Here is a 23592-nt window from a genome sequence, read left to right on the forward strand (position 1 = left end):
CATTAAACTGCTCTCCATCCAGGCTGAATACCAGAACCGTCAATATTCTGCTCTTCTCAGCCAGGGCTGAAATCAGACTGAATTCTCCTCAGTATCCAGTTCAGAAGTCTTTCTTTGTTCAGCTGATGCTAACCAATCAGATCTCTTGGAACAGCCTGTCCCTCAAGATTCTCTGAGTGTGAAGAAATAACTCTTCACAGTCCTTTACCTGTTTACACAGCACTTCTAAGCTTTTAAAAGTGCAGTCCATCACATCTGGCTTAAAATCAACCCTAATTTTCCCTTCTGTCAAAGCCATCTTTCCAACTTGACACTGTGTATTGTACTACTTCAGTTTATACCGAGTTCCTTTCAGCACATAAGGCAGCTTTCCACAGTTCCGCAGTTTCACAGTGGTTTTTTTACTCTTTCCCCTTGCCTTCTTGTTGTCCTGTCTCACCCCAGAACTTGCATCTTACCACCCAACTCCACCAAGTACTGTATGCAAGGGAAGTCCTGGTCATGTTTTACAAATAAAACATTAAACATTTTTTTAAAATACTTTATTTAAAACAGTGGAGCAATCTTGCCTCCCTTTATTTTATACCAGTGGCAGAGCACCTAGTAAACCTATTAATAGAAAACTACATTTCTTTATCATATGAGCTTCTGTGATGAGTGTTCCAGTGAAAACAATTTAAAGTTTATTATTTAATTAAAACATTTCTACGCCTGTCTTTCTCCCAGATAATGGGAAGAATTGCTCTTGGCATCAATCTTCCCTTTCCCATTTAGTCTAGATTTAGTTCATAAACACAACTCCCTGCAGGTAGCTCCGGAATGTCCCAGAACAAAGTCAAGTCAGCACAGGAATACCTGTAACGCTTCCATAGCTGTGACCCACAAGAGGCCTTGTCTTCCTTTCTACTGAGTCTGCAAGCCTTTCTCAGTCCAAGCAGTTGGCCTCAATGCTGGAAACATGGGGAGCTGATGTGGGTCTGGTGGAAGGAGAGTGGGGTATAAAGCACCTCTGAGGGCACAGGTGCTTGTGTATGAAGGACAGAGCAGTGAGTCTCATGGGAAGTCAGCATTGCAGAAAAATGCTTCAGTTCCTCTGTCAGTTGTTTGATCTCCCGGCGCAAAGCAGCATTCTGCCTCTCCAAATCTTCACTCTCCTTTATTAAAAAGAAGAAGATGATGATCAATAGGTAGTTAGAGACTGTAGAGCCACTGAAGGAGGAGAAAGTGGGGAATGGATGGAAATACAATAAAGACAACTTTAGCTTGTCTTGGATTAGTCTCTCTATCTGTTTCCTTTTATTACAGCAAATATAGGAAATAGAGTTCATGGAGAGTTCATGGCAGTAGGGATTCAAACCTGGGACTCCAGTTTGGTGTAATGGTTAAGTGCGTGGACTCTTATCTGGGAGAATTGGGTTTGATTCCCCACTCCTTCACTTGCACCTGCTGGAATGGCCTTGGGTTAGCCATAGCTCTGGCAGAGGTTGTCCTTGAAAGGGCAGCCGCTATGAGAGTCCTCTCAGCCCCACCCACCTCACAGGGTGTCTGTTGTGGGGGGAGAAGATAAAGGAGATTGTAAACTGCTGAGTCTCTGATTCAGGGAGAAGGGCGGGATATAAATCTGCAATTCTTCTTCATCTTCCCAGATTCTAGTCCAACACTCTAACCACTACACAATACTGGCTCACCATACAGGTTTCCAGGGCTTTTTTTTGTAAAAAAAAAAAAAAAAGCCCAGCAGGAGCTCATTTGCATATTAGGCTACACCCCTTGACACCAAGCCAGCCGGAACTGCATTCCTGTGCATACCTGCTCAAAAAAAGCCTTGCAAGTTTCTGCTCTCCATTTTACAACAATGCTGCAAGGTAAGTTAAGTGGCTTCACAACTCAGTGACAGCGACAAATAGCAATGCAATATATGACACCTGAAAATATTAAAAATGCAGTTTAGCAAAAGAAATGTGCTATTGACCCCTAAACTTTTCCCTTGGTTCTTGGGGAGGTGCAAAATGGAAGGGCTTCTAGCCCCACTTATGAACCTCCTTTTTTTTGGCCACTGTGTGACACAGAGTGTTAGACTGGATGGACCATTGGCCTGATCCAACATGGCTCCTCTTATGTTCATTGTAAAGATATGGAATGTAGCTTTTTTTCTTTGCCAGTTCCAGTTCCTGAACTAGGGTTGCCAATCCCCAGTTGGAGGTAGGGGACCTCCCAGTTTGGAGGCCCTTCCCCCTGCTTCAGGGTTATCAGAAAGTGGGGGAGGGGGGAATGTTCACTGGGCACTCCATTATACCCTATGGGTATTAGGCTACACTCCTTGACACCAAGCCAGCCGGAACTGCGTTCCTGTGCATACCTGCTCAAAAAAAGCCTTGCAAGTTTCTGCTCTCCATTTTACAACAATGCTGCAAGGTAAGTTAAGTGGCTTCACAACTCAGTAGGGATTGGAATCAGCGACAAATAGCAATGCAATATATGACACCTGAAAATATTAAAAATGCAGTTTAACAAAAGAAATGTGCTATTGACCCTATGGGTATATTGGAGTATCGATTCATGGGTGTCTGAGGCTGAGGGATTTTTTTTTTTTTAGGTAAAGGCACCAAATTTTCAGCATAGCATGCAGTGTCTTTCCTAAAAAAAAAAGTTTCAAAAAAATTGGATCCGGGGGTCCAATTCTATGAGTCCCAAAAGAAGACTCTATTTCCAATAGAGGGAAGGCATTTAAATGGAGCATGGTCTCTTTAAATGCAGTGGCCAGAACCTCCTTCAGAGTTCAATTGCGCTTGTTACATCATTGCTCCTGGCTCCACCCCCAAAGTCTTCTGGCTCCACCTGTAGAGTTCGCAGATATTTCCTGAGTCAGACCTGGGGTGCGGTCACACGTCACATTAAAAGCGGGTGTGTAGTGCTCAGATTTAAACCGCTGAATATTGATTCGATGTGACTCATTCTGTTGTTGAGCGATCAGACATCCAATACTATCACGCTCTTTTCTTGGCGCATGCGTGATCAGATGGTGATTCCTGGGAGGGGGGGTCCATTGAACATGCGCACAACTGTTTGGAGGTGGGAAATCAAACGTTGCTTCAGAGGCAGGGGTGGGGGAAAGGGGGAAGGTTTCTGGAATTAATGTTGCTGATTCAAACCAGGGAACTGTCAGGAATTACTTTCCTAGAAATTGGCAGTGACAATGATATCTAGAAATTTTCCACATTGAAAATAAATATTTTTTTCCTGTTCTAAATAGTGGGATGTTTCCCCTCTCCGCCTCCGATCCTGTGTTGATCGGAGAAGCAGAAGCATCACCTCAGATTCCCGGATGATCTGGCAATGCGCATGTCTGCTGGGGCTTTAAAAAAAAAAAAAAAAAAAGTGGTAGAAGCAGTAAACATTCCAAGGGGCAGTATTGCGCGTGAGCTGTCCAAACAGGAAAAAAACTATCTTGGGCCGCTTCTTTGAAAAAGGGCCGGACTTTCTGCACTATCAAATTAATGCGGCATTGATCCGCAGCAAGCCAGGATGACCCTGGATGACGCTCAATTGCCAGATGTGGATGTCTGGATGAACGTATTTAATCCGGAGCTGTGTCACCACTAATGGTATGTCTGACTGCACCCCTGGTAAACCTACCCTGAAATGTCTTCTCACAGCACCTTCACATGGCCTGCATTGCAAAAATCATGTCATGGAATTACTAAGGCAGTACAAGACTGATCACTATTGGGTAAAAGGAGCAATCTCATTGATGGAGCTGGCATAAGGCACCACTAGCTAAAACAGTCACCTCAGGCAAGTTTATTAGGATCAGTTCATATGTCACAAAATCCTTTTGTCTTCCACATGGTTGCAGCAGGTTCTGTCAAACAGATACTCTCTTGGAGTTCTGCGCTTGGACTTAATTCCCAGGTGTGTGGGAATCCAACTTGGATCAAGGCCACAGCACACAGGGGGAAGAGGCTTGAGCCTTTTCCCCCATGCCATTTTCATGACCCGAAGTGGTGCTAAGGAGACATTTTTTGCCCCATTTTGTAAATGGATGGTTACACATAATTTTCCACAGCTACCAATGGTGACTCTCTGCGTCATTTCAGGTCAGGAAAACAGGACAGCCATCGGGTGTGGGAGAGTGATTTAAGTGTCTTCTCCCTCTGCACTGTCTGTGGACCCAGTCTGAATCTAGGAACAACATCTATTGACCCAACTGGATACAAGGACTTTGAAATGCATGATCATCCCTCAGTCACAATAATGGGCCTAACCCTTGGCATGCTAGCCTCACTAGCCTGCAAAGGAGGAGGAATCCCACCTAAATTATCATTGCTTTCTTTCCTATAAAAGCACAAGGCTTGTCAGACATCAGGACTTCACTTCTGTCTGCTTTCAGCTCACCTGCATCTGATGTTGATTCAGATCTCAATTTGGGGTTGCCAGGTGCCCCCTGGCCACTCATGGGGGATGTAGAAGAAGATGCTGGATTTATATCCCGCCCTATACTCTGAATCTCAGAGTCTTAGAGTGGTCACAATCTTCTTTACCTTCCCCACCACCACCACAACAGACACCCTGTGAGGTAGGTGGGGCTGAGGAGAGCTCTTACAGCAGCAGTCCTTTCAAAGACAACTCCTACAGAGATATGGTTGACTCAAGGCCATTCCAGCAGCTGCAAGTGGAGGAGTGGGGAATCAAACCCGGTTCTCCCCGATATGAGTTCACAACCACTACACTAAACTGGCTCTCAGTGAGGGAGCAGGGTTGCCAGATCCATGTTGGGAAACTCCTAGAGATTTGAGGATAGAGCCTGGGGATGACAGAGACCTCAGTGGGGTACAATGCCATACAGTCCACCTTCCAAAGCACCCATTTTCTCCAAAGAAACTGAACTCTGTAGTAGAAGAAGAAGACTGCAGATTTATACCCCACCCTTCTCTCTGAATCAGAGGCTCAGAGCGGCTTAGAATCTGCTATATCTTCTCCCCTCACAACAGACACCCTGTGAGGTGGGTGGGGCTGAGAGGGCTCTCACAGCAGCTGCCCTTTCAAGGACAACTCCTGCAATAGCTTTTGCTGACCCAAGGCCATTCCAGCAGCTGTAAGTGGAGGAGTGGGGAATCAAACCCGGTTCTCCCTGATAAGAGTCCACACACTTAACCAGTACACCAGACTGGATCTCTGTACTCTAAAGGTGAGCTGTAATTCCAGAGAACCCCTAGGTCCCTCCTGGAGGCTGGCATCCCTAATCTCATCTAGGGTTGCCAACCTCCAGGTGAAGATCTCCTTGGATTACAACTGAAGATGTCCTTGGATTACAACTGATCTCTAGGCAACAAAGATCAGTTCACCTGGAGAAAATGGCTGCTTCAGAAGGCTATGGCATTATACCCCACTGAAGTCCCTCCCCTCCACAACCCCTGCCCTTCTCAGGCTCCACCCTGCCCCCACCCCCATCTGCAGGTATTTCCCAACCACCAGGCACCCCATCTCAGACACAAACTCATTAGGCAGTCTTAGGCATATCTCTATCTGTGCCTCATTCCCCTTAATTATGAGAGTATTATGAGGATAATAATACCAACTTTCCTTATAGGGTTATTACAAACATCTCAGTGGTAATACATGTAAAGCACTTCAAACATTTAGGCCATATTTTCTGCAAATGTATTTGTTTTCCCCCCACTATAGAAATCTATGAAAAAACATAGCTTGTGAAGACAGCTGAGAACTCTCTCTGTCTAATTCTGTGATAGGTTTGCCAGCTCTGGGCTGGAAAATACCTAGAGGTTTGGGGGTGGAGCCTAAGGTGGGTGGGGTTTGGGGAGGAGAGGGTTGTAATGCCATACAACCCACCTTCCAAAGTGGCTGTTTTCTCCAGGTGAACCAACTCTGTGGCTTGAAGATATATAGCAGGGGATTTCCAGCCACCACCTGGAGGATGGCAACCCTATTAATGGTCATTTTAAGACTTTTCATTTAGAAATGGTGGCCATGGGCCACCTGAGTTGCAATTGCCAGTGAGAGATTGTGGTGGCTGGGAAGAGTTTCCCTCAGAACTTTGCCTCAGAACTACCCCACTGAAAACTCACTTCCAAGCTGTTTTCCCCCCTCTTACCGGGGGAAAAATATGAGTAAAACAACATGGAAATCTTTTTTAGAGGGAAGGTGAATGGCATTAGGGAAGGGTTAAATCCCTCCCCCCACACACACATGGTTTCCCCCTGGAAATCATACCTCCACAGCTGCAATCTGTTAAAAGAAGAACATGTTTTAAAATAATCACAGGAGTACGCGTAATGCATATGTATACCCTTGGAGATTCTTATGTTCCCTTACCAGAACTACATTTCCCAAGATTCCCTGGAGAGAGGAAATAATTTAAAAATTAGAGCAGATATGCTCTGAGAAAGAGAAAAAGATAGGCAAAGAAACAAAAAGGTTGATAGCAAGAGGGATCATAATGTTTTATTTTAAAACCATTTTCCATTAGAAGCTCATTTATTGTATCCCTTGGCTGCTAAAGAAAAGGAGAAAGGGCTGGGTGGGTATGGTTCCTAATCCAGACTGCCATAATCCAAGCAGCAGTTTTATGAAGCAGCCAATATTTTTACCACACCTCCTGAGTACAGTGTTGGAGGAGTGGTGCTAAAATATGTGAAGTGGAAAAGGGTCTGTGTGGGCGGGGGTCATAGCGTGTGTCTAGCTACTCTGTAGAATTTCCAGATGGCTGACGTTTTTCCTGTAAACGCGCACTCTGGGCAAACCCAGGCAGAGAAGCAGACCCTGCACTGATAGCAGTTGACATTTTCAGCCCTCGGCCGCACTCATCTCCCCAGCCAGCAACTTATGAGAAATGACAGTAGCGTATTCTCCACTCTAGTTTCCCACTGCTTTGCCGAACTCTGTCATGCACACATATTTGCTCAACGCAGGCCACATACATCCTGACCAGAGAGAGTTCAGGCTTGAGGAGAGTTGAGGCGGGAGGGGGGGGGGGAGTCAATAACTGCCATCTAGAACGAGAAAAACCACCTGCCACAGGAAACCTGTTACTGCACTGGAAGGAAAGTCTCGCTTGTTTCTTTCAGCAGCTGGGGAAAGCAGCGACACAGCGGGGAATTCATTGGCCTTGTGGGTTCAAAGAAGAATAGGACAAAAAGCAAATTCATTAACCTAAACTCCATCTTCAATTAGATTAACTTTAGGGCTAATAGGCATGACATTTTTCCACATTTCCACTTTTTAAAGGAAACCCAGACTCAACCCTCATATTCTTACAATCAGACAACACGTGCTGGGAAGAGGCCTGATTAGGATCAGTATTGTGGTGTGTGGAGAGAAAAAACTTCAGTGTTCCCCTGTGCTGTTTTCTCCATTCAAAACGGCTCTGGCAGAGCAAAAGGAAACTGTCCCACAGGGCTGTTTTACTCCAGGAAAATGGCATGTGGGGGGGGGGGGAGCCCTTTCTCCCACTGCATTATGGTCCTGATTCAATCTGGGACCCTGCATTCTTAGGAAATTAGTTTCAAGCTGATGTCATCTGACCATAACAGGGGGACACAGACCCAACTTGGGCTGTGATCACACACACTAATTAATTAATGCACTTTCAAACCACTTTCAGTGCACTTTCCAACTGGATTTAACTGTGAACTGGCAACATCCTGTTGGAAGTAGATTGAAAGTACATTATTTAGTGTGTGTAATTGCAACCTTGGCTAGTTTGGCCCTTAAGTTTAGCTAATGTCAGAAGAGTTTCATAGCAACAAAAGATAACATACTGGAGAAGCTATAGGGTTCTTAATAGCTCATGGAGGTCTTTTGGAAAGTCCCAGGGTTCATTCTAGCTCAGGATAAATAGAAGCTGGGAAGAAGCATCACAACTTTGCAACCCTGTCATAAGGCAGCACCAAGAGAACTCAGAAGCTGACTGATAATGAGGGGCAGGGGCAGGGGCGGGGCGGGGGGAGACGCAGAGGGGATAGGTTTTCTACATAGGCTTATTTATTTATTTATTTAGTAGGCTTATATTCCGCCTTTTCCCGTAAACAGGCTTAAGGCGGATCACAACATATAATTGTGATAGTGCCAATATTCAAGGCCATGCTTCAGAGAAGGGCAGAAATCCCTGGAAAGCAGGAAAAGGTGTTCCCAGGCCATGACATGCCAGCCACTTCGACTCTGGATTACTCAAATTGGATGTGTTCTTACATATGCCTCCACAGGGCAATTTATGGAGAGTGAAGCTGGCAACACTATTCAAGATTGATCATTACATTTGTTTCCATTTGGCTAATCATATCTTGCACCTTTAATGTCTTAAGTGTCCATTGATCCTTTCATGTGGCAGATAACATAGATATGAGGATGGCAACTTAGAACAGCTTCCAACTCTGCTTTTTAGGAGGATTCAAAGATTTCTGCCATGAACTTCAAACACCCTGTTCCTCGGGGCTGAAACAAATGAGCTGAAAACAGCAGGCTCAGGTAGCCTCGATTTGCTCTCAGAGTACATACAGTAAGTAGCTGGGGTTTAACCCCTTAACCTCACTTAGTACACATATTTTCTTCTTTAGAATTCTAATAGCAGAGCAGGAGTGTTTCAGTAAACCCTCTCTTCCTTGTCAGCACAGCCCTGAGGCAAATTGAGGCTGAGCGAGCCTGCTCTTTGCATTATGTGGACCTGGACAGGAGATCTTTGTCTCTTCTGTCTTTCTTCAGGACTCAAAACACTAGAGCCAGTTTGGTGTAGTGGTTAAGTGTGCAGACTCTTATCTAGAAATTTCAATAATCTTCATTGTTAAACCTTAGGGTTTTTAAAATCCTATGATGTCAATTCCTGTTTCAAAACCACTGGGGGGCACAGACATCTTGGAAGTCACTTCATGTTTTGAAACAGGAATTGACATCTAGGATTTTAAAAACCCTAAGGTTTAACAATGAAGATTATTGAAATTTCTAGAGCACCATGACATCATTTCCTTTTCTGAAATGGGAAGTGACTTCCAGAGTCTGTCCCCCCTCCCCCATTTTCTCCCATGATAGGGTAGGGGACAGAGATCACTGGGAGTTCCCCTGCTGTTACCAGGTAAGTGGCAACCCTACCTCCCAATGACCCACCTATGTTTGGCCCTGCAGTGTATTAGGTTTATGGGGAAGCATGGATTGCTGGGCTTCAGATCGTATTTTCTTTGGCTTTGGGAGAATATGGCTTTGGGAGAATATATAGATTCAGTTAAAGGAGCATAAAAGCCTATGTATAACTGCAATACACTATGACAGCTGTGCTGACTGAGATAAGTAAGCAGTCCCGGGGGTGCTAAGAGGAGTCTGGGGTTTTTAATATATCATAAACCACCTTACAGGCAACCAGATTGCAAAGGACTGGATCCCATAAACAAAGGGTGCCGTCTAAACCAGGGGTGTCAAACTCATTTGTTACGAGGGCCAGATCTAATATAAATGAGACCTTGCTAAGCCGGGCCATGTCACGTTGGGACAGGCCATGTGTGTATCTATTTAAGATTAGGTAGCAGAGATATAAACTTTATAAAGAACACAGATAAACTCAATTAAATATTTTTTTTAAAAAAAAACCCTTAAAACATGTTTAAAACATTTGCACTCAGTCTTAAAGGTGCTTTCTTTGTATCTCTCCCATGGGATACAGGGAACTGGGCAAAGGAAGCTGTGGCTTTCCTTCCTTCCCTAGGGGACTAGGGGGGGCTCAGCCAATAGAAGGAAGCGAGGCTTGGCTCAGTAGCTCTGTTGTGTGATTGAGAGAGCCTGGCAAAGCAAGCTCTGCCTTCCTCCCCTTCCTCGCCAAGGGAGGAGCCTCAGTCAATAGAGAAAATAGAGGCTTTCTTCTGTAGCTCCTGTGCAATTGAGCAAGCCTGGCAAAGCAAGCTCTTATGCAAAAGGAAGCAAGAGAGAGGGAGAAGGAAACAGATGACAGCCAGTTGCTTGGGGGACCGCATATTTGACACCCCTGGTCTAAACTGTTTTCATGTTTAATGTTATGTAGGAATACCCTTCCTTTAGGGTTGCCAGCCCCCCACTGACTGTTTTCCTAGGATCCAAATAGGGGTGGGAACTTCAAAACTGCCATTGGTGATGCTGTGGCATCACTTCTGATTTTAGAACTGGAAGTAATATCTTGGTGTCACTTGTTGCTCTAAGAATTCCCCAAATCTCTTATTTTTATGACAGAGATTTACAAAATTCATAGTGTCATGCATTACAAAATTCAAAGAGTGTCATGCTACACCTAGAGTGTTGTGCATGATGTCACTTCCTGGTCTGAAAGTGGAAGTGACAACATGGTGTCACCAATGCTGGGTATTGCCTCCCATGTTGTTCCCTCCTCTCCACAAAGAAACAGAAGGTACACGGGCTTTTGGCTGGAAGGTTGCCTGCTGTAGCAGGTGATCTGGCAGCCTTACCTTCCTTGAACACCAGCCTGAGAAGTCCGCATTCGAAGTCCCAATAACGCACTGCTGTTTGCTGAGAAAGTATAAAGTCCTCAGGACATAAGTGCACACCTGCACCTCTGACTAACCAGGAGAACAGTCTCATGACTAGCTTTGCCAACTGCAGCTTGAGAAATTCCCTGAGATTTGGGGCAGGAGAGGGCTCAACAGGGAGGTGATGCGATACAGTCCACCCTCCAAATTTGCCAGTTCCTATAGGGGAAGTGATCACTATAGTCTAGACATCAGTTGTAATTCTGGGAGAACCCCAAACCCAACTTGGAGGCTGGCAACCCTATTCATGACTGATAAGCAAGGCATATTGTTTTGAGATTCTTGCCAATAGGAAAGAAGGGGAATCAATTTCCCAACCTGGATTTGGCAGCTAAACCACAGAATCATGTCTTATTTGCTTATGTTTATGCACTGCCTTTTTATGCATCCCCATTATTTGAGGTAGCCTTTCATCTTTCTGGTGTTTGTATATCCATGTTTTGTACTGTTCATTTTTGCATCATACAGTTTGCTTCTGTATATTTTGACACAGTGCCTTCTAATAAGCCATTTAATTTGTATCAGCAGCACTTCGGAGTCTGTGACTTCCTACTGGCAGTATTGCGCCCAATCAGGGTGATAGGAACGAGTAGCAGCAGAGGTCTAATTAACAAGAGGGAAGAGAATAGAGAATGATTCCACAGGTATGTAACTGACAGGAACATTTTTTAAACTACAGCTAAACAAGATGACACTGAAGAGGATTGCATTGATGGGCCTGTATTTACATTTTTCTGGCTAGCTTGTAGAAAAGAGTAAGAGTCCAGTAGCACCTTAAAGAATAACAAAATGTGTGGTAGGATATGAACTTTCATGAGTCACTGCTCACTTTTTCAGATAGCTTTCATGAGTCACGGCTTCAGGTATCTGAAGAAGTGAGCAGTGACTCATGAAGTCTCATAACCTGCCACAAATTTTGTTAGCCTTTAAGGTGCTACTGGACTCTTATTCTTTTCTACTGCTACTGACAGACTAACACAGCTACCTATCTTGGCTAGCTTGGGGGGCTGGAATTTTGCTTGCACCCTAGTGAGCACAGGTAGTGCTGCAGTATGGAAAGGGTGCTTGAAACAAACAGTACGTTTGCCCCATTCTGGGTGCTGGGCAGCATCTACAGCTGCCATTGCTTGTTAAATGTATGCATCCTGCAGCTAATACACTGAGGAATTACACAGCTGCCCAGTCCATGCTGTTTAAAAGATGCATCTTAATTTAAGATCATGAAAGTACTTGTAATATGTCGCTCTGTGCTTAGATAAAGGGACAGAAAGAAAACCTCTCAAGCCAATATCAGAGCAGGCAGTGGGGTTGGATGGCAGCTGCCCTAAGCTGTGCTCTCTCCCAATCCCAATTCTGGATCAGATCACAAATGGCCCCAAATTGCTGCTAAACAAGATGGCTGCCAATAGGAAAGAAGGGAATCACCCCATGCAGAAGCAACTTAAATCACTTAAACACAAACACCAGTGAGAAGCTAAACCCATTCTCAGACTGTGTCACTTCAGACTGCAGACTGGAGATCACACAGCTGAATGCTTTTCCATGAGGAAAAGATTCCTTAGACATACACATCTATGCGCTTATTTTTATCCTACCTTTCCTCCAGTTCAGGATGGCAGTCCTGGTTTCCCCATTTAACTTCACAACCACCCCATGAGGTAGGTTATGCTGACAGAAAGTAACTGGCCTAAGGTTATCCAGTGAGATAGTGTGACACTTTATCAGTACTAACTGTTAGAGAGCCATATCAGGGAGAATATCAGGGAAAAGGCTAAGCTGCAGCTCTTCTCCCTGATGTATAGTTTTTCTGTTTGAAGGAACATTGATATGGCAGATGGCGCAAGGAAGCATGAATAAACTGAACTGTGAGCAATCTGAAGGGGGGAAAGGAACATTCCTTCGCACAATCATGTGTTCCTCCAAGCTGCAATTTGAAGTGTCATATTCCTGATGTCTTTTTGCCACTACATATATTGTTTGTGACAAATTAGGCTTATCACGGGAATCTGGGTGGCTAGATCATGGAAGCTCTTACCACATGCAAAGTATCTGCTTTCTGCGTCTGTCTTTGCCGGCTCTTTTGGGCTGCAATGCGATTCTTTTCTCTTCTTTGTACTTTTTTCATGTCATCAGAAGATTCCTGTAGAAAGCACAAAGAACAAACATGAGTCAACAGCTTTGTGCTTACTGCTAAGGATCCAACATAGAAGGAAAATTGAGGGACAGAAGGTCAAACTTCCTGTCATGTCCATGTCAGAATCAATGTAAAATTTATGGAGGAACTCTCTTTCTCTGAACATGCACAAATCTTCCTTACAGAAGGCTTTCCTAATACGTACTTCTGTTTAAGATAAGGAAGAAGCTCTGAACTTAATAGTATTTTGAGTCCTTGTGACTGCAAGAAAAACAGACTAAAAAATGAAATAAATAAACAAAGATGGTAATGTCAAAAGTGGGCGGTGGGGGTGTTGCTGAACCTGAGAGCCAGGGCTGAGGTTGTCTATCAGAAAGTCTGTCCTTGTCAGCACCCCTACATCTGTCAGTAGGAGGGCTTGTCCTGCATTCAGTTAACAAAGAGCATTGGTGCTGATGTGGGAGTCCCAGATTCCAATCCAAACACATCCATGAAATCCAGTAACTTTTGTATCTACTTTTCTAAAACCATTTTCAGTATAATTCCATAACTTCCACCAATATTTCTTCTGCCATTTTTCCCTTTAAATATACACCTTTGTACACTTTCTGTACATTTCATACTATTTTAAGCACTTTCCCCATTGTTCCCACCAAAAGGAATAACACGTCTCTCTATTTCTTATTTTAAAACTTGGCATGTTTTATCAAGGGAAAACTTTAATCTCTCCTTAGAAAAGCTGCTCTTGCTCTCTTCAAAGGTTCTTCTCTGCAAGGCATGTCAATATCCCCCAAGGTTAATGAACATCTTCCCTCCAAATGAGTTTGAGCATTGCCAAGGAGCTGGGAGCTGTAATGCTGCAAATTCTTTTGCTGTCACATTTCAGAATACCATTTATTATGCTTTTCAGCATGCTAAGTCAGTTTTACTGTGTTTTATCTTCCTGTAATTCTGCACTGTGTTATAGCCTCTCATCTTTGGCTTCATACTTCTTTGTTAGATTTTATTCTCGAATCTCTTCCTAGAAAACTCTGCCTTTCCAGAGTGCGGGCAGCATTCCTTGCCCATCAGTGCTGGTTATCTTTCAAGATGCTTCTTTGGCATGGAAGAAGATATCAGGAGTCCAGCCAGGTAGATAAGAAATACAGTGGAGTGCATCTGCCCATGCTGCTCTGCAATGATCAAAACCTTCCTCCAGCCTAAAAGAAGCTTCCTTCACACCCTTTAAGCTGGAAGATTTGGCTTCTTAGGCTGGAGGAGGGCTTCAGACTTCAAAAAGCATAGTATCAGGAACCACCCTGGTATGAAGCAGAGTTTCCATCTGTTATGTCTGACAAGGTTCCTGTGTCTTTAGCAGGCAGAAGTAAGTCAGGTGGATCCTTTTGCCCCAACACTACATCTGCATGTTGTGGAATGTTTCATCAGTTGAATGTCCGCATGCCGTGCTGTTGTTCATGTGCACAAGAGTCCTGAAAGGAAAAGTGGCAACCCAAGAAAAAGGAACTGAGAAGCAAATCCCCATATCATACCTGTTTGCTGGAGGAAGACGAGTGGCTGAAACTGCTGGAGTCACTGCTGTCAGAGCTATGGGGCATGGCTCACAGCTCCCCCTGCCTGTGGATCCTCTACAGACCTACTTCCGTGAGGTCCCTAGTGTTTTTCTTCGCCTCTGGCTTTGACTCTTTCCTCAGTTCTGCCTCTTGTATCGTGGTCACTTTCTCTGCTGCTTTCCTGAGGACTCTGCCTGTATTCCTCTCCTTCCAGAGTCTGTGCCTCACACTGCTGTTATCAGCCTTTCTTGAGGTTCAGGGTGCTGTGGTTTCTCGGAAGCTGTGAGGGACTCAACTGGAAGTCACATGGGCGGAAACTCTGAAGAAGAAGAGTTACAATGAGAAAAAAAATCACCTCTGGGAAAATCAAAATAGTCTGTAAAAAAAAACACTGAACTTCAGGCAGTTACTGAGACAGTTTCAGCCATAACAGACTCAGTATAAGTGGGGAATTCACATGTTCAGAGAGGAGAAAAACAGTTTCATTCAGATATATTTTGTTCAGCCATAGCAATAAAATCTACCTTCAGCCATCCAAGAGTGCAAAATACAATGTTCAATATATTCAATACAAAAACAAATGATTGTGTTCCCTCTAAGCTGAGTTAGTGTGAGCTAGCTCACAGTTTTTTAGCCTCTGGCTCGCATATTTTTGTCTCAGCTCAGAAAGGATGGCCCCACAGCAAGCTAATTTATGCAGTAGTTCACAACTTCAATGCCAGTATTTCATGAAGTACAATTTTTGCTCACAAGACTCCACAGATTAGAGGGATAACTACAAACTTTCTCTTTATGTTTGCAACCACAAAAGAGAAATGTTACTGCTTCCATTACAGTCCTCTCCTGGTTGCCAAGCAGATTTCAGTTTTTTTAACTAGCTAGTCTATGTTCTTTGCCAACTAGCATGTGTTTGTGGTATTTAGATCTTTATATACCAGACACAGAAATACATACATAGATAATATAAAGGGTCTCAACAAACCCAACTAGATCTGATGCAGGAGATTCATAAAGATCTCTCAATGTTATTTATTTGTACATGATAGCAAATCAAGGCAGCACTGCTGGGAAAATAGGCACTAGCCCTGCTTCCCATGCAATTTCCTTCCAGAGGAATCTCATCACCTTCCACTAGCAACGGTACTGTGATCAAAACTCGACCCTCTTGCAACTGTTTTCAAGTACAAACAAGAAAGTCTGGAAGCTCCATCATAGATCTCTGACATTACTTAAAAGGAAGACAACCATCAATGTAAGAAGAGCCCCCTAAAAATGTTATACACAAAAGGTGTGTAACTGTAAGTTGTGAGCAAATTTAAGATGATTCCCCACCCCCCTTTTGTTGTTGATGGAATACCTGATAAATAGTCTTGCATGTGAGTAAATACAGTATGTGAAACTTACTGTAGCTGTGCCCTGGTCTGGATAGACCAGACTAGCCCAATCTTGTCAGATCTTGGAAGCTAAACAGGATTGACCCTTCTCAATATTTGAATGGGAGACCAGACCCTAAGGAACACCAGGGGCACTACCCAGAGGCAGGCAATAGCAAACCACCTGTAAGTAAGTAAATGGTACTATGTTATAATAGCCAACCTGGACTGCAGTAGGCATTTGTTGGAGCTGCAAAAGACTTATATAGCTCTTATAATCGCTCATATATTATTTTACCTGATGGATATTATGCTAGATGATACTGAAATCCGGGTGGAGTACCAGGATTACACTCCCCATATCCTTTTGTGGACAAAGACTGCGACCAGGATAGTTTCTGGTCCAAAACCTGGTCAGAAACCAGAATGAAATGGGGTTAGATTAGCAACCCCAACAAGGAATGCCTGGAACTGCTTAGCCACCACATGTTCAAGTACTTTGCTCAAGAAGGGAATATTTGCCACTATTTAACTCATTAGGTACAAGGAGAATACCTTGGATCCTATGAATGAGTTCCATGCACCCTAGATAATCTTTGCCATGGAGCATGCTTCCTCTTCCATGAAAAGTTCTATTTGTACAAGATCAGTGGTTTTCAATGGACCTTTAAACAAACAAAGATAGATGGGGCTGAGAGAGCTCTTTCAAGAACTGCTATTAAGAAAACAGCTCTTTTTAAAACTGTGACTGACCCAAGGTCACTCAGCTGGTACATGTGAAGGAATGGGGAATCAAACCTAGTTCTCCCAGATTAGCACCAGACTAACTCACCAAACAGGCTGATTGTCGGATGTCTAGTGAAGATTATGTTAGCCTGATGAATCACAGCAACCTCTATTCTCTGATCTGCTTCACTGAGAACCTTGGCAATGATTAAACCTAAGCACCCAAGCACATTACACGAAAAACTAGCAAAAGAAACTAAGTTGGTTTCATACTCATAAGCAAAGTTTAATTGTATAATGTCAGGGATGAATTAGGACAAAATAAGTTCTAATTGAGACCCTAACAAAGCGTAGCCTGGGCAAGGTGGTAGTCTGTTTGCAATAACTAGAATATTAGAAGGCATCAAAACAGTAACTGTTTAATGAACGAGAACAATGATGGCATAATTGCTTAAGAACAGGGGTGGCCAAACTGTGGCTCAGGAACTACATGTGGCTCTTTCACACATATTGTGTGACTCTCAAAGCTCCCACTGCCCTGTCAGATGGCTTGGAGAAGGCATTCTCTCTTTAAATTACTTCTCTGTAAGAAAAAGCCCCCTACTTTTCATACACATGGACATTGTGATCACCAGTATGGTTGCTAGGGTGCCTGGAGTTTTGACTCGCACACATCTGCTCTAAGAAGTGGACTTTGCTCACGGTTTCTAAGGCTTACTATAAGCCTCAGCTTTGCCGCAGCATTCTACATCTCTGGATGGGTGTTAGCCAGAACTACAGATGAGCTTCCAGCTGCTCCTTGCATGCCCAGTCTCAACCATTGCAGTGGAAGAAGCCACACCGCCATGAACTGTACAGGCAAACAGTTTCCAGCCTGTTTCCATGAACCAAAGGCTAACACCACCAGAATCCATCTTGTTTTTCTGACTCCATTACAGCAAAGCAAGAGACTCATGTATCAAACAGCTGCTTCAACTTCTGCATAAGGCAACCAAGCTTATCTTAGGCATGGATCCTGGCAGACTGCCTAAGCCTTTGTCTAATGGAACTCAAGACCAAGACTGGTGCCAATAGAAGACTGAATTGGAGGAAGAACATCTTCACCTAGAGCCAAGTGTCTTTGTATAGACCGGGTGTTACCTAGGTAGCAATTTGGCCATCTATTGTCACCTTTTTAGATAAGTTTGATAGACTTAAGTACCCCCCACCTTAATAATTTTTCCCATTCTTTTCCTTAATGGTAATCCTGGAGCCTCCCCCTTGGCCCATTGTTACCTGGAAGTCCAATCAGGTAACTAAGGCCAAGTCTGCTCATTGGCTAGCTATGAGCATCCAATCAGGGACCGCCAATTAACTGGCTATTGGCTACTGCATAAGTTCAGCCCTTATGGTCATTGCAGAGCCTCCCCTTTTTCTGAGGTCATGTAGCAGCTGACCACTGTCATCCGCCCCTGTATCTCCCATCCCCTAAGGGCTCAAGGTAGTCCTTATAACCTGTGACCCAGTTCCTCTCAGGTGTGCATCTAGCAGTACCCCAGTTCCGCTGTCTAGATACATCCCCGATTCTTGGCCAGTTGAGGGCCTCCTCCCCCTAGTCCTCGTTCGTCGCCATTGGAGCCTTCCTTGAAGACTACGATCGGTAATTATCACCCTGTTTGTCCATCCTTGTGTTGTCTCTGAATCTCTCTATTTTTCTTAGGACTGTGTGTATGTTTTATGAGTATTATCTTGTATGTGTGTCTATATTTTTCTGGAATAAATTTTAATTGTTTTTACTTAATTAGTGTCTCTGGTAATTTTAAGCAATAATTTCTGGACATGTATCCTGTATACATAGATTAAAAGATCCTGTTTAAGCCAGGTGCCCACCTGTCAATTCCCCTACCTCGTTTTGAGGGCATTTTGGCTTACATCTCCAAGCCAGCCGGCAGCTTGGAGAATGCATTTAAAGTTATAGTTGTTTTCTTTCCACCTCTTTCTCCTTCCCCCATCTATTTGTTTTCCTTCCTTCCTTCTTGCAGTTCTCAAACATCTGATGTTTATTCTATGAGGCTCTTACATTAAGCAAATTTGGCCACCCTTGCTCAAGAATATTATTTCAGTCTCTTTCAATTTGATGTAATTCAGTTGGTGTTTCTACAGGTAGAGCCTATCTTGGAAGGCAGCTGGACCAGATAATTTTGGGGATGCCTTACCACCTTATCCTTCTGTACTAAAAGACCCAGATATTAAATCCATCAAACAAGTAATGTCAGAGCTTGTGTGGTCAAAATATTTGGGAAGACTCTGCCTAGGTTAGTACTACATCTCTGATACTTAGTTTTAAATACAGGAGTCTATGAGCATGCAGCTGGAAAACACTTCAGTTCTGAATGTTAGAGTGTCAATAATTTCGTCCTCTCTGTAATAAGCATGCATGTGAATCTTCTTGCCTGTGTACAATAGAAACCTCATCTGTTGACTGTTAAGAGAGAGTGTGTTTTCTGTCTTCACAGGTCACCTTATGCTAAGATGCATATAAATCTCAGCCTAAGGTAGTCTGTGAAGTCAGAAAATATATATGTAACTTTTTCCATTGATTTAAACTAAATCAACAAACAATATTGAAAAGAATACTGCCTCTGGGCATGGATGTTCCATTCAGCTACTATTGCTAATAACTATTGACGTATATGAAATGTCTAATTCTCTTTTAAAGCCAATAGCTATTAGCATATCTTGACTGTGAATTCCATGTGTTTGGTGAAGAAGTACTTCATTTTCTCTGTCCTAGTGCCAATTATTTTGTGTGCCTTCCTCCCAAAAGTTCTAATATTGTAAAAAAAGGGATGGAGTGAAAGTTCTCTAGCAATTTTCTAGAGGTAAAATTGTATACACCTTTATAATGCCTCTTCAGCTATCTTCTTTCCTATACTGTAAAGTCTTTAAAGGCTTTACCTTTCCTCACAGAGAGTTCCAGCCTTTGGATCAATTTTGTTGCTCTTCTCAGTACTTTTTCTGTTGTAATGGTGCACAGTTTGAAATGGGGTGACTGTAATAGTGCATAGTATTCTAAATGTGGCTGCACCAAAAATACATATAGATATATCTGTTGTGAAATTGATGGTTTTATTTTAAATGTTTCATAAAAATCCCTAACATGGAATTTCCCATTGTTGTGGTGTACTGTTAATGTTTTCATTAAGCAAATGGAAAATAACCCTTTTGGTTTTGCTTCATTTTCTTTTTTTAAAATTTAATTTTATTAAATTCATTATTAAAAACTATTGATTCTAGTTATTAAATTCACTGTTTCCACTGGTTTCAGTAGGAAACACATATAGGATGAGAAATTTCTTCACCATCTTCTGGGGTGAAATTCTCTCAAGAATTATATCCTTCTCCCAAGGGCAGAGCTATTGCTTGGATAGAGAGCAAGTGAATAATGATTTCCGCAGGCTCCATGCTGAGATCTTTTCCATGTTGGGAATATCATGATGCTCCAAAGAAGGCACTGATCACCTGGGACCTGGGTTCAGTGTATACATTGCTGGATTCTTTCAGCCCCTGATACCATACCAATCAACTGGAAGCAGGCCAGCCTCCTTCAGCTGATTTCTGAGGCAACAGAAGTCTCAAGGCTGGGAAGAGATAGGAGGAATGAGTCCAAGCCCCTAGGGATGGCCCTTCACAGAGGGATTCTAATTACAAGACACAGAGATGACAGCATCCCCATTTTATAGACAATTAAAATTATTCCTGGCAAAGCAGGCAAAAGGAAGAATTGGCAAGTCTTCTCCTAGAGGACTCTTCATGTATTTATAGATTAATCCAGATGTTCACATCTAATGTGGAGAGCTGAGGATCTCTTTTTGAAAAGTATTGGAGAGAAGTAAATTCTGCTTCTTGTGCCTCACTTTTATGAGTGCTGTTTGTTTTAGCGCTTTTCTTACAGTTCAGTGAGGTTTTTTTGTGCTTGCATTCTTGACAAAATTGTTTTTAATCGGAGACAGGGCTTTTTTTTAGCAGGAGCACGCAGGAACACAGTTCCAGCTGGCTTGGCATCAGGGGATGTGGCCTAATATGCAAATGAGTTCCTGCTGGGCTTTTTCTTTTTAAAAAAGCCATGATCAGCGATTATATTAGGGTTGCCAGACCCATATGTTGGGTGGGGGTTCCCTTGCTTTTGTAGGCTCCTCCCTGTGATTAGCTAGCTGACTAGTGAGGGGAAACCTGCCCACAAATGCCCACAAATGTGGCACAATGACATCTCCCAGAAGTGATGTCATTGTGCTGCTGACATTGCATGACAACACCAAAGTTTTTGGGCAAAACTCAATTTCTGATCCCAGGAATACCTGAGGATCCCCCAACTACCACCACCGGGAAGCAGGTAGGACCTGGCAACCCTGGATTGTATTCTTTTTTATTTTGCCCGTTGAAGGCAGATTTCCATTTTTAAAAAGTCTCCTTGCTTTTTATAGCTTCCTTGACTATGCTCATAAACTATGCTGGTCTTCTTTTGGACTTTGAAGTAACTTTCCTAATTTTGGGTGAATGTTTCTAGCTGAGCTTCTGTTCCTTTTCCCAAGAGCTTTTAAATAAGTTGCAGGCATACTGAAGAGATTTGAATCTTCCAGCTTTCTCTTTCAGCTTCCTTTCTATTAACCCTTTCATCTTTGAGCACTTTTTTCTGTTGACAATATATGTAATTATGTTGCATTTTGGGAAAACAGAATGGAAACAGAGCTAAGCATCAGGATTGGTCCTCTGTGTTCTCATCTTCTTCCCTCTATCATGCTATAAAGCCAAATCTGACTTATTTTATTTGAAACACTGCTCTTTCATTACTGTCCTGGAGGAGCCCCACCTCTGTGCTTACCAGAGGCGAGGAGAAGACCAGCTGGAGCAGTTCACCTGGCAACAGACTACATACAAAAGAATTCAGCCCCAACCCCAGCAGGACAGTAGCCCTGTTGAAGGCAGGCTTGCCCAAGAAGCTGGGGTGCTGCCAACTCAATAGGGCCATGCAAGGGAGGAACAGCTACCATGTGGGGTAGCCCTGAGCTGTAATGTTCTGGCACTAACTGGCTGGAGGAGGCAGGGCAGCCATTTAAGGGAGGTGGAAAGCAACACTGAAGGCCTACCTGCCCCAGTCACACCTGATTGGCAATGGCTCATGAAGCAATCAACTCAGGAGGGCGGGACAGGCCCCCAGTCTGGGAGGGGGTTTTGTGGGCCTCCTCCCACCCTTCTACCCACTAACCATAGAGTTTTGCTAAAAAAACTAGAGTGTCACCCCCTGTTGTTGGCAATGTGATGATGTCACTTCCTGGTGATGTCATCATGCCCGACATGCTTTGCACACACATAGCAGAAGATCCTGGAACAGACCTTGGAGCCCCACCACCAACATCCAGATAGGACCTGGTGACCCTAAATCAGGAAGAGGAAAGGGCAGGCATACCCCTTCAAAAAAGCCAAGGAGTAAGGCCTGGAAGGAAATGTTAGGCCTCCTATAAGTTAACCAGCTACAGGAGAGTAGAGGAGGAAGACCTAGGCTGTCATTAACCTATTCTGTCTTACGCACTGATACCTGTTGGGATCCTCATGAGGAGATTTTGAAAGGTATGTTCGCCCTCCCAAACCCTGACAGCATGGCAGACACTCACAATTAGCTTTGTCAAAGGCAACTTTGTTTGCCACATACTTTTTTGAGTCTTATCTGGTTACTGTATCATTTGACCTTTTTATGGGATTATATTGTTACCATTTGATTTTCAGCTCAGCCTACTGTTATTATTCCCATCTCAAATTTTCTGTTATGGTTCTCTACCTTTTGTGTTTGTATGCATATTCAAAATCAGTAAAATATTATTTTAAACAACTAAACCTTTAACCAGAGACATTTATATCTGTTATATGTCCATATACAAATTCAGTATGGCCACTCATTCACTTGCTGCTCAAGCAAGCTTTCAATTTGGTAAATTATTATGCATTTGCTCATAGCCAGTTTTGCAGCTCTGATGTGTTTGACGCTCACATCATATTTTCATATTTTCATACAGCATTTTTAGCCCAGTTTCCTCCATGGTATAACTTTCCCCCATTATATACTGGAGGCACAGAAGAGATCTCATTGGAATGCTATTTTCTTGACAATACTGGAATCATAGCCAGCAGCAAATAAGTAATAAGTTGTCTCTGGAAAGGTCTATGTTTGTAATGCCATTTTTTGGCTTTCTTTTGTGTATTCATTAGTATGTAATGCTACAGTGTACATGAGCTCAGATGCCTTCAGGCATTAGTTATATTTGTTTAAAATCTAAATTAAAGTTCTAAATATAAACCGCTCCCAATTTGCATACTGATCGTGTGGGACTGCCCGTTCTTGATTTTAAAAAAAATCCCACTGACTCTGCAGATGCTAAAAGTCTGAAAAGTATGAACAAGCGGAAGAAAAGTAGGGCAACTTGTAAAATGAAAATGGCACGCCAGCCCTTGAAGTCCATAGATACAAGTGCCATTAAAAAAAGAGAGATCCAGAACAGGATGTCTTGAGCTTATCTTTGTGGGTATATATGATAGGAAGATGTGTGCTCTGAGATGTGCAGAGCCCAGCATGTTTGCAGTTCAACAGTGGATGTATTGCACCTTCATACCTACCACTCCACGTTGGGGATATTGTAGAAGACTAGAGGATACTAGTTGAAAGGCAGAAAAAAGAAGAATTGCAGATTTATACCCCACTCTTCTCTCAAAATCAGAGACTCAGAGCGGCTTACAATCTCCTATATCTTCTCCCCCCACAACAGACACCCTGTGAGGTAGGCGGGGCTGAGGGGGCTCTCCCTGCAGCTGCCCTTTCATGGACAACTCTTACAAGAGCTGTGGCTGACCCAAGACCATTCCAGCAGCTGCAAGTGGAGGAGTGGGGAATCAAACCTGGTTCTCCCAGATAAGAGTCCACACACTTCACCACTACACCAAACTGGCTCTCAAGAAGGAAACCTCTGTCTACATCTGAGTAAGAGAACAGACTAGGGTTGCCAGGTCCAATTCAATAAATATCTGGGGACTTTGGGGTGGAGCCAGGTGTTTGGCAACTTTAGAACACACTTACATGTAAAATGGAAAAAGGGAGAATGTTGTATGTCATTTTGGGTCCCCACTGGGGAGAAAACGGGGGTATAGATGAAGTAAATAAACAACAACAAAATATACAGAAGTCAATAGATTGGAAGTTATTTTAGGGAAGTTGAAAGGGAAGCTGGAAAAGGTGGAAGGAGGACTGGTAGGTGATTTTG

General features: G+C 43.3%; 1 protein-coding gene across 1 annotated transcript; it reads right to left on the reverse strand.

The window, feature by feature from the left end:
• Positions 1-527: 527 nt before the first annotated feature.
• Positions 528-14519, reverse strand: BATF (basic leucine zipper ATF-like transcription factor). Its single transcript, XM_060262785.1, has 3 exons — positions 14184-14519; positions 12556-12660; positions 528-1154 (listed from the first exon to the last, which is right to left on the reverse strand). Exons 1-3 carry the CDS (start codon positions 14247-14249, stop codon positions 945-947), a joined length of 381 nt encoding a protein of 126 aa, XP_060118768.1. The 5' UTR covers positions 14250-14519; the 3' UTR covers positions 528-944.
• Between the last annotated feature and the right edge of the window lie 9073 nt (positions 14520-23592).

This window comes from Heteronotia binoei, chromosome 21 (genome assembly GCF_032191835.1).
Source record: "Heteronotia binoei isolate CCM8104 ecotype False Entrance Well chromosome 21, APGP_CSIRO_Hbin_v1, whole genome shotgun sequence".
Classification (NCBI taxonomy): domain Eukaryota; kingdom Metazoa; phylum Chordata; class Lepidosauria; order Squamata; family Gekkonidae; genus Heteronotia; species Heteronotia binoei.